This window comes from Poromitra crassiceps, assembly GCF_964638095.1.
Source record: "Poromitra crassiceps genome assembly, chromosome: 1".
Classification (NCBI taxonomy): Eukaryota; Metazoa; Chordata; class Actinopteri; order Beryciformes; family Melamphaidae; genus Poromitra; species Poromitra crassiceps.
Genome location: NC_139623.1, coordinates 60,283,715 through 60,295,790, shown reverse-complemented (window position 1 = coordinate 60,295,790; position 12,076 = coordinate 60,283,715). Strand labels below are relative to the sequence as shown.

At 45.3% G+C, this 12,076-nt stretch overlaps 1 protein-coding gene across 3 annotated transcripts in view; it reads left to right on the top strand.

The window, feature by feature from the left end:
* The window catches only part of LOC310786345 (protein MTSS 1-like), a 247,430-nt gene that overhangs the window by 37,432 nt on the left and 197,922 nt on the right, over nt 1-12,076 (top strand). For all 3 annotated transcript variants that reach the window (XM_083647541.1, XM_083647540.1, XM_083647539.1), the window contains exon 3: nt 1,740-1,813. In XM_083647541.1, the coding sequence (XP_083503667.1) occupies nt 1,740-1,813 (74 nt within the window). The remainder of the gene's footprint in view (nt 1-1,739; nt 1,814-12,076) is intronic.

Here is a 12,076-nt window from a genome sequence, read left to right as displayed (position 1 = left end):
AGACAGCTCTACATGGCATCCTTCACACTCAGCAGACAGCTCTACATGGCATCCTTCACACTCAGCAGACAGCTCTACATGGCATCCTTCACACTCAGCAGACAGCTCTACATGGCATCACACTCAGCAGACAGCTCTACATGGCATCCTTCACACTCAGCAGGCAGCTCTACATGGCATCCTTCACACTCAGCAGACAGCTCTACATGGCATCCTTCACACTCAGCAGACAGCTCTACATGGCCTCCTTCACACTCAGCAGACAGCTCTACATGGCATCACACTCAGCAGACAGCTCTACATGGCATCACACTCAGCAGACAGCTCTACATGGCATCCTTCACACTCAGCAGACAGCTCTACATGGCCTCCTTCACACTCAGCAGACAGCTCTACATGGCATCCTTCACACTCAGCAGACAGCTCTACATGGCATCCTTCACACTCAGCAGACAGCTCTACATGGCCTCCTTCACACTCAGCAGACAGCTCTACATGGCATCCTTCACACTCAGCAGACAGCTCTACATGGCCTCCTTCACACTCAGTAGACAGCTCTACATGGTATCCTTCACACTCAGCAGACAGCTCTACATGGCATCACACTCAGCAGACAGCTCTACATGGCATCCTTCACACTCAGCAGACAGCTCTACATGGCATCCTTCACACTCAGCAGACAGCTCTACATGACATCCTTCACACTCAGCAGACAGCTCTACATGGCATCCTTCACACTCAGCAGACAGCTCTACATGGCCTCCTTCACACTCAGCAGACAGCTCTACATGGTATCCTTCACACTCAGCAGACAGCTCTACATGGTATCCTTCACACTCAGCAGACAGCTCTACATGACATCCTTCACACTCAGCAGACAGCTCTACATGGCCTCCTTCACACTCAGCAGACAGCTCTACATGGCATCCTTCACACTCAGCAGACAGCTCTACATGGCATCCTTCACACTCAGCAGACAGCTCTACATGGCATCCTTCACACTCAGCAGACAGCTCTACATGGCATCCTTCACACTCAGCAGACAGCTCTACATGCCTGATGCGGCCGGTCTCCATTTCTCCAAACTGGGACCGCGCCGGCTGCATTCATTCATGTAGTACACTGACTGTACCTCATACAACCCCACTTCAAACAAACTGAACTGTCCCTTTAAGCCCGACCAGTCTCTGCCTTTGGTCGACAGCACCTGCATCTTATTACTGCAGGTAACCCTCCTGGTCGCCGCACTAGCGCCTCCTCTGGTCGGTCGGGGCGGAACGGAACTGGTGGGAATAGCGTGATCCTCCCACGTGCTATGTCCTGCCCGGTGAAGCTCCCCACTGTCAGGTGGAAAAAGAAGCGGCTGGCAACTGCACATGTGTCGGAGGAAGCATGGTGCTAGTCTACAGCTCTCCCCAGATCGGCAGAGGGTGGAGCAGCGACCGGGGCAGCAAAGGGGAAAATTGGCCAAGTACAATTGGGGAGAAAATGGGGGGGGAAATCAGAAACCAATAATATATATTACTGCAGTTAACCAGCCATGAAGGCTGTGCTGTGACCTTCTCTGTGTGTGCGTGTGTGTCTTTGTGCGCAACTGTGTTTTTATAACTGTCTTTGATCGATTTGATCTACTCTTTTTATTTTTATTTTTCTCCAGGATTTTCACTTTTTTTTGCATCGTTTGGTGGTTCATGATGACCGTTTTTGTAATAAAAAAAATATAATTGTTTTTGTGACAGGGCGACGGCGATCGCTGTGGCTGCCTTCCTGGATGCCTTCCAGAAAGTGGCCGACCTGGCAACCAACTCACGAGGTAGGAATATGGACATGAGTATAAGGCTGCGTGTGTGTGAGTGTGGCGTTACTTCCAAACCCACATAGGTTACGCCAAAACCACGCCCGTCCAATATTGAAATTATTTTAAATTGTGTGTGTGTGTGTTGGTCTGTCTATGCTGAGAAGCTCTGTTGGTGGTTTGCTCTTTGTCTAGGTAGTACATCTATCAAGGTGCTGTTTGGAGCTCTGCCACCCCTCCCCCCTTCTGTGTGTGTTTGCGTGCGTGCGTGCGTGCGTGCGTGTGTGTGTGTGTGTGATCTCATTCCTCCCTAGCTTTGACACCTCCAGCCCTGCTATGTTCTATTAATAGGAGCTGAGACAGACACACATTCATCAGCACACACACACACACCCCCCCCCACACACACACACACACACACTGCAGAGGGAGAGAGGTGGGCTCACCATTTCACTTCTACCTCTCCCTCCCTCCCTCTCTCTCTGTTACTACATGAGGCAGCCATGTGTTTGTGCTGCTGCTCAGGCTCCACTGTCCACCTGAGCTGTATGCAGCAGGGCTCCAGAGTGCGCCTATTTGCATGCATTTTCCCACCTTAAAATCTGCCAGTGCGCCTAAATATTTTAATAACATGCACCGGTGCACCCTGGGAATTTGTAGCGTCTTTTTCTCTCTCTCTCTCTCTCTCTCTCTCTCTCTCTCTCTACCGCCCCGCTCATGCACTGAGTCTTTGTTTTATTCCAAAGACGGAAATACAAAAATAAAACGTTTTCAATTGCTTCTGAGTGCTTTTAGGCTTGTGCAGAATCGTTTTATTTTGAAAATCCAACTGGAACTTGTATCGTTCTTTATTGCTAGTGTACCGGACTCGGAGTCACAAACAGATGTAAATCATGGAATTAAAATGTGTCAGCGATGGTTTTGTACACAAGAGACAAAGCTACGGCTTCAGCAGATATGAGTTCTGGCTAGCGTTAGTTGGCTGGCATGACAATGACATCTTATGGCTCAATTCCACCGCAGGTAGTAGCGCGGTCCCGCTCCGCTCGACTCGATAAATGGTCTCATTCCACCGGTAAAAACCGGCCCAGCCCGGTTTGATTTGGGGCTGAGTCGTGCTACTTTTAGTACCTGCCTCCTCGGGGTTCTATTCTGCGAACCCGGGTTCATACAGTGACGTGAAAACATTGTAGACGACTGATTGGTCAGGCAGAATCGTGTTTACTCTCTATTCTACTGACTGTCAATGCAGCACTGCATACCAGTTTAGTGGGGGGCTTACCTTCTCTTCTGTTATGCTTTTCCATCAGTCTTTTGTGTTGCTGCCTTCGCCTCTGGTGAAATAAAATCGTGGCGGTGGTTTCAAAAGTCTGCTGCTCTGAAGCGCTTGTGTAGTTCAGTGCTGCGTCGGCCCCGCTAGGAGTTTCGACGAGGGTAGAGGCTTCACTCTAGCGCAACCCCCGTCCCTCGCGCCTGTCCCTCGCGCAGCGCATGTGAGTTTTGACTAACAACAAAGTGATATCCATTCTTCTGGTCGATTGTCACATTTGCCCATGTACACTGTAACACCCGCCCAACATGCTGTGATGCTATGAGCTGGCTGCTCAGGCCAGGATCAAGGACTGTGGTCATGCCAGCACTGCTCTCTCTCTCTCTCTCTCTCTCACACACACACACACACACACACACACACACACACACTGTAGGTCATTTAGAGGCACCAGTATTTCATAAACAGTTTAAAAGTTCTGTGTATGGATTTAATTGTAACGTTATATGTTATAGCCTACTTCGGAACATGGGCGGAGGGCAGATATGTGGTCGCTATGACGACCAGGTGTGGGCGGGGGCAGATGAACGGCGGTCGAAGCAGAACGTCCATCGGGTTGAAGCAAGTAGAGCCGAGTGGTGACGGGCTGTGCAGGGCTGTAAAATGTGGTGGAATTGAGCCATTGGTGTCTAATGTTAGCATCGCTAACGTTGGCATCTCGCTAACTATAACTATCAAGCCAATTCTGGGAATAATAACGCAACCCAACATTTCAAGATCGCTATAATGTGTTGTTGACAATATGGCTATGTTGTCTGTCAGACCATCTAATGGCCCATTTCCACCGCTGGTATCAACGCGGCCCCGCCCAGCTCGTCTCGCTTTTTTGTCTCATTCCACCGATCAAAAACGGGGACAGCCCGGGTTGTATTGGGGTCGAGTCGTGCTACTTTTCGTACTCGTCGAGGTTCTATACTGTGAACCCGGGTTCATACGGTGACGTGAAAACATTGTAGACGACTGATTGGCCAGGCAGAATCGTGTTTACTCTGTCTATCCTACTGACTGTCAATGCAATGCTGCATACCAGTTTAGTGGGGATTACCTTCTCTTCTGTTATGCTTTTCCATCAGTCTTTTGTGTTGCTGCCTTCGCCTCTGGTGAAATAAAATCGTGGCGGTGGTTTCAATTGTCCAAAAGTCCGCTGCTCATGAAGCGCTTGTAGTTGAGTGCTGCGTCGGCTCCGCTAGGCCGCAGGCGGGGCTCGGGTGAAGCCGCGGTCTTGCCTGGTGAGGTCGCCGGGGTACAGGCTTCACTCTAGCGCAACCCCCGTCCCTCGTCCCTCGCGCCCGTCCCTCGCGCAGCGCATGTGAGTTTTGACTAACAACAAAGTGATATCCATTCTCCTGGCCGATTGTCACATTTGCCCATGTACACTGTAGGTCATTTAGAGGCACCAGTATTTCATAAACAGTTTAAAAGTTCTGTGTATGGATTTAATTGTAACGTTATGTTATAGCCTACTTCGGAATATGGGCGGAGGGCAGATATGCGGTCGCTATGACGACCAGGTGTGGGCGGGGGCAGATGACCAGCGGTGGAAGCAAAACGTCCATCGAGTTGAAACAAGTAGAGCCGAGTGGTGACGGGCTGTGCAGGGCTGTAAAATGTGGTGGAAATTAGCCATAAGAGCAGCTACGGTTTGGCTTTGGAAAGCAACGTTAGGTGATAGCCTCTGCTCAGTGTTTTTCACTGTCTGCTGTACTAGTGAGATTATCATTTCACAGGCACACTGTGGGATATGTCACTACTACGCTAATCACAGTAACGTGAACGTTCACAATCACGACCACCAATAACACATAATGTTAGGCAAACAACAGACAGATGACTAAATAAATGGTTAATGATCATTTAATGACAACAAAAACCAATGAGCTGCATTGAGTCATTCTGGTAATAAACTAAATTGTAATCTATCAGAGATTAATCATTGTGTCCTTAAAATCTTTGTGCTCCTAACTTTGTCAATTTAGGAGCATAATGTAAGGTGATAATCACACCACAGACAGCCAGTTCATAAATGCTGCAATACTTAAAATGCAAAGGCTTCCATCAATGGGCCATAGGCTCAATCCTCACTGTGTTAACTCAGTTGGTGATAGATGAAAATATTACCAATATTTATACAAAATGACAAAGAAGGTAACGCTTAAAATGTATTATTGCGGTGCCAAAAGACGTGGTGAAAAATTAGGGTGCACCTAAATTATGTGCTGGTGCACCTAAATTAAAAAGTAAGGCGTAAAGTAAAAAGTTAGTCTGGAGCCGTGTGCAGAAGAGAGACGAGCATGTCCACCTGAGTAGTGTGCATAATAGAGACGAGCATGTCCACCTGAGCTGTGTGCAGAATAGAGACGAGCATGTTCACCTGAGTAGTGTGCAGAATAGAGACGAGCATGTTCACCTGAGTAGTGTGCAGAATAGAGACGAGCATGTTCACCTGAGCTGTGTGCAGAATAGAGACGAGCATGTCCACCTGAGTAGTGTGCAGAATAGAGACGAGCATGTCCACCTGAGTAGTGTGCAGAATAGAGACGAGCATGTTCACCTGAGCTGTGTGCAGAATAGAGACGAGCATGTTCACCTGAGCTGTGTGCAGAATAGAGACGAGCATGTTCACCTGAGCTGTGTGCAGAATAGAGACGAGCATGTCCACCTGAGCTGTGTGCAGAATAGAGACGAGCATGTTCACCTGAGCTGTGTGCAGAATAGAGACGAGCATGTCCACCTGAGCTGTGTGCAGAATAGAGACGAGCATGTCCACCTGAGCTGTGTGCAGAATAGAGACGAGCATGTCCACCTGAGCTGTGTGCAGAATAGAGACGAGCATGTTCACCTGAGTAGTGTGCAGAATAGAGACGAGCATGTTCACCTGAGCTGTGTGCAGAATAGAGACGAGCATGTTCACCTGAGTAGTGTGCAGAATAGAGACGAGCATGTCCACCTGAGCTGTGTGCAGAATAGAGACGAGCATGTTCACCTGAGCAGTGTGCAGAATAGAGACGAGCATGTCCACCTGAGCTGTGTGCAGAATAGAGACGAGCATGTTCACCTGAGCTGTGTGCAGAATAGAGACGAGCATGTCCACCTGAGCTGTGTGCAGAATAGAGACGAGCATGTTCACCTGAGCTGTGTGCAGAATAGAGACGAGCATGTTCACCTGAGCTGTGTGCAGAATAGAGACGAGCATGTTCACCTGAGCTGTGTGCAGAATAGAGACGAGCATGTCCACCTGAGCTGTGTGCAGAATAGAGACGAGCATGTCCACCTGAGTAGTGTGCAGAATAGAGACGAGCATGTCTAGGACTTGCGAGGGCTGTTATCTGTCTCTCCACACAGTTGCAGCAAGATGTTACAGTAGGACCAGCTTTGTGTACAGGACAGAAGTTCAGACTTCCTGTTTGGTTCCCAGGTTTAGGTTCATACAGTACTCGTAATGGTTTATGAGAACGACTTTGCTCTAGCTAACTGACTCTGTCTCTGACTGACCATGTTTTCACACTACCATAATTACATAAGTCTTCAGGATATTGATGATTTTGTCTTCTTGATCTCTATTCACGTTTAAATATTGGATATAAAACTACTCTCCAGACTAGTTCGGTTTTATAAACTCCCTACTAGTGCTGGGTATCAACACTGATTTCCCGATTGGATACGATTCCGATACACAGGGTCCAAATTCGATTTCCAATTCGATAAAATTCGATATCGATATTTCGGTTACAATACCAATTTTGCTTGGATATGAAAGAGAGTCTCAAATAACTCCTACTGTAAATTGTACAAGGACTGCTCTAACCTGGTGCATTATTAAAAATATGAATGTTTACAGATGTTTATGGGGTCTACGGTGGTTAAAGCTTCAAGCATCCACGGGAAAAGGCATTATATTAAAAGATCGATATTGAGATTCTTAAATCAATATCAGTTCCTTCAAATGAATATGGATTCATATTGATTAACCCAGCCCTACTCCCTACAGTCCACTTTTTTCATAATCAAATGATTGCCGTCCATGTAAACATCTCTCGCACTTCCTCTCTCTCTCTCTCTCTCTCTCTCTCTCTCTCTCTCTCTCTCGCTGTCTATCCCCCACCCCTTCTCCTTCTCTCTTTCCTGTGTGCCTCCCCGACCTAACCTGCTTGCTAGAGCCATCGCCATAGTAACGGCATGGAAATCAGGTGGTTTGGGATGAAGGGTGTGTGTGTGTGTGTGTGTGTGTGTGTGTGTGGTGATGGTAAAAAAGGAAGAGGCAAGAGGTGAAAGAAGGACAAAGATTTGAGGGATGGGAGGATGGGTGTTAACCCTTCTTCTGCCAGCATCACACCATATCAGACACATAACAGCTGGCATGCTGTTGTTAGCATAATAATGCTAATGATATGACAGCAATGGTAATGCACAGCACTTTAAAGGGAACCAGAGTGCATATATTAACGTTCACCCTGCCCTTGTTGTTCATGCAAATAAAAGCTTCAACCCGATTTGTAGCGTGTGGTTGTATATTGTAGATCAGCGATCCTCAAAGTCCGGACTCCGGTCCGCATCCGGACCCAGACGCCGTTCTATCCGGACCGAGCCCTATAACCTATAAATCATTGAGAATTGTTACATTTCACGTAGTCTCGGCTCCCAGATGTTTGGTGAGCTGCGCCACCAAACGTGAAACGGATTAAGACTGACGGCTGAGTCTACATTTCACGGAGCTTTTCTTTTTTAACCGGCACATGCTTTTCTACCCTTTACGGTACTGGTTTATCTGCCAGGAAGCTCACAGACCAATGCATGCGCTGTAAATCATCACACGTGATGCTACTCAGCCAATCAAATATCCGATTCGATTCTGCCTGTTCCAGTGCTGCAGGCAAGAGTGTCAGTGACACACGGACGAAGTAGAGACGAGAGACTCTGAGAAATGCGAGAGAATATAAGTCATTTCACATGGCGTGCTCGAATAGACCGCAAAAACAAAGATTTAGTTTTAATCCGGAGCAGGCAGACTCTTAGATGTTCATTCATTGTTCTCACGGGCAGCTCAAAACCAGGCAGTATGTCTCATGTGAAGTGCGATGCGATCCTAACCTGTCTGTGAAAGCGCCACACGAGCAAACACATTAAAATCCAGACTGAGGGCACACTCACACATTCACTGCCCAACGGCATGTGACGTTTGCATTGCGAACGATCGATAGACAGACAGGCAGACAGACAGATACATAGAGACAGACAGACCGACAGAGACAGACATTGAGACAGACAGATAGATAGATAGATAGATAGGGACCTCACTTCTCTCAAGAGAAAAGGTGGAGTTGAGAGAAGAAAAGATTTTCTTTCTAAAATTAAAGCACTTTTAAGATGCACATTTTCCCAAAGCACTCTGTTGTACAGTATGTTATTTTTAAATGCAGCCATTATTTTACTTGAAATGAGAAAAGAACATGTATTTATTATTAGTGTAGGCTAGTTATTTATAATTAATCCAGTTACCGTAAATTCCGCACTATAAGCCGCACCGGAGTATAAGCCGCAGCAGCAAAATTGCCTGTTTGTTACATATATAAGCCGCACCGGACTATAAGCCGCAGGTGTTTTAATATTTTTTTTTTTTTTTTTTTTTTTTTTATAATTGTGTTTTAATGTTTAATTACCATATGTAAGGGTTCATGCACAGAGGGGATTGTCGGGAAAGAGATGGCTGTTTGAGGAAGCTCCCATTTATTAACATTTCAACAAAACAACATAACACAACACCACCTGTGTTTTTTTTTACAGTGCACACAGTGTCCGCGGTGTGGTGAAAAGAGGGCAAGAGAGGAAATTAAAACAGAAGTGGATTTATAGTTAGAAAGAGTGCTAAAAAAGAGAGATTTTTTTTTTTTTTTGAAAAAATCCATAGATAAGCCGCACCGTTATATAAGCCGCAGGGCCAAAAAACGGGGAAAAAGCCGCGGCTTATAGTCCGAAATTTACGGTAAATATGAAAACTAAATAAACATTGTTGATGTTTATTTTGATTTAACACGTTCACTGCCATTGACGAGTTATCTCGGCTTACAGAATCCGACGGTTCACTGCCAAAGACGAGTTATCTCGGCTTAAAATTTTTAGGGTGGGACGTGGATCAACGCTCCCCACGTCTCCTATAAAAATATTGGAGTCAGCGAACGTGTACAACCCATTCCACGGACCCACTAAGTGGCGACAGTGCTCTCCACACTATGAAAAGCAGAGCCAAAACTGTAGGGTAACGCGCGAGGAAACCATTCTCTACTGTAAAATGGATTGGCGAAAACGCTTTCCCTTTCGCGCATTATCGCGCTGGGAGCTGGCGGTGGGGGATTCCAAAAATAGACTGGGTGGAAAACACTTTGAAACACGCAGCATAAAGCCTAGAATCGCACAAAGCTTCATCAAAGCTCTCAAACCCAAGAAACAAGTGAGCCCTGCCCCTATCCACACTCGCTGCCAGGGAGGGAGGCTGCTCAAACTCGCAGCAGCAGAGCACTCGCTTGTGACAAACGCTGCGGAGGAGAACGCCCACGGAGGGAGGAGTTGGAAGCAGAGGGGGGTTTCCTGCTGTTATGGAGGAAATTACTGTTCAAAACTATTGTTTAGATGTCTGACGTCTTACTGATGCCAAAAATGAATGGTTAAAGTGACTGTTCTATCGAATTTCACAAAAAGCCGTTTATCTCTGAATAAATTTCCAGACGCTGAAACCATGCTGTATTCAACTGCTAATGCTTACATAACTACTAACTCTACAAACTAACTCTTTTAGACAGAGAAAGCACACATTCTATTAGTTCTTTTGAGATATTGTGTGTTCACAAAATCTTAGCAGAAAAGAATCCTCGGGTCTTGAAAGATGAGCCAGAATCCTCAAAAAAACCCTCTGGCAGAACCTACCTACAGTAAAAAAAAAAAGGCTGGCAGTGAATGTGTTAACAGTTAGTCGTTGACTACATACAGACATTGTACCATTAGGCTACTGCATTCATTGAAGTAGCCTAATCATAACGCATCTACGTTACAATGTTCCGGACCTTTGCTTGAGGACATTTTCTCTAACTGGACCTCTATGAATTTTAATTGAGTGCCCCTGTTGTAGATTGACGCTTGTATAGTCTTTGTAGCGTGTGCTAGGGCTGGGCGATATGACGATATATTTTGTCTGGACGATAGAAAATGTATTTCGTATGATATGATGCTCTATCGTTTATATCGTTGTGTTGCAAATCACACTCTTTACGGCAATATTGTCCATCATTTGGATGACGCTGTGCTTTCTTCATTCTGTTTTCTTTTTACTCACGTCCACTGTCCACACACTGTGTCAACAAGCCCCTCAAGTCCCTTTAGAAGTGGCACAAATCAGCCGGTGAGTAGGCTAAAGAGCAGGGAGATGTTACCTCCACTCCGTCCGCCTAGTCTACCCAGGCATTTGCGCTGTGTTAAGTCCGTGTTTGATCCATATTTGCTTGTGTCCTCCTAACGTTAAACCTGGCAAAACATCTCCTCTCATCATCCCAAGGAAATCCCTTGAGGGCTGACAACAAAACGTCTGTCGTTAGCTTTAGCTTTTAGCTTTCCCTGTGTGAGTTGTGTTAGTTAACGTTGTTCTTCTTCTTCTACCGTTTTATTCTTCTTCTACTGAACATGTAGGTATTTTGACGTTGACTAAAGAAATACTGCCACCTAGTGTCCGCTTTTAGATATGATTCCAAATTAGTGCTTAAATCAAACACATCAAATGCTAGTGTCCTCTTTGAAAATCGAGCTGGTGGCGTGGTTCAGTTTGTGTTTCATTCTACTGCCCTGCAACTAATTATTATTATTTGTGTTGTAAAGAATAGCCATGCTTATCTGTATTCTGAATGCATGTATCCTTTGTGAGGTTTGACAACATTTTAACTGGTTCAACTGCTACATAAATAAATGGCCATGTGGTCATTTTATATAAACTATAAATAGAATTTACAGAAAATATGCTATATCGTGATATATATCGGTATCGGGATATGAAATGACTTATATCGGGATATGAGATTTTGGTCATATCGCCCAGCCCCAGCGTGTGCTTGTATATTGTAGATTGACGCTTGTAGTCTTTGTAGCGTGTGGTTGTATTGTAGATTGACGCTTGTAGTCTTTGTAGCGTGTGGTTGTATATTGTAGATTGACGGTTGTAGTCTTTGTAGCGTGTGGTTGTATATTGTAGATTGATGCTTGTATAGTCTTTGTAGCGTGTGGTTGTATATTGTAGATTGACGCTTGTAGTCTTTGTAGCGTGTGGTTGTATATTGTAGATTGACGCTTGTAGTCTTTGTAGCGTGTGGTTGTATATTGTAGATTGACGCTTGTAGTCTTTGTAGCGTGTGGTTGTATATTGTAGATTGACGCTTGTAGTCTTTGTAGCGTGTGGTTGTATATTGTAGATTGACACTTGTATAGTCTTTGTAGCGTGTGGTTGTATATTGTAGATTGACGCTTGTATAGTCTTTGTAGCGTGTGGTTGTATATTGTAGATTGACGCTTGTAGTCTTTGTAGCGTGTGGTTGTATATTGTAGATTGACGCTTGTAGTCTTTGTAGTGTGTGGTTGTATATTGTAGATTGACGCTTGTATAGTCTTTGTAGCGTGTGGTTGTATATTGTAGATTGACGCTTGTAGTCTTTGTAGCGTGTTGTTGTATATTGTAGATTGACGCTTGTAGTCTTTGTAGCGTGTGGTTGTATATTGTAGATTGACGCTTGTATAGTCTTTGTAGCGTGTGGTTGTATATTGTAGATTGACGCTTGTAGTCTTTGTAGCGTGTGGTTGTATATTGTAGATTGACGCTTGTAGTCTTTGTAGCGTGTGGTTGTATATTGTAGATTGATGCTTGTATAGTCTTTGTAGCGTGTGGTTGTATATTGTAGATTGACGCTTGTAGTCTTTGT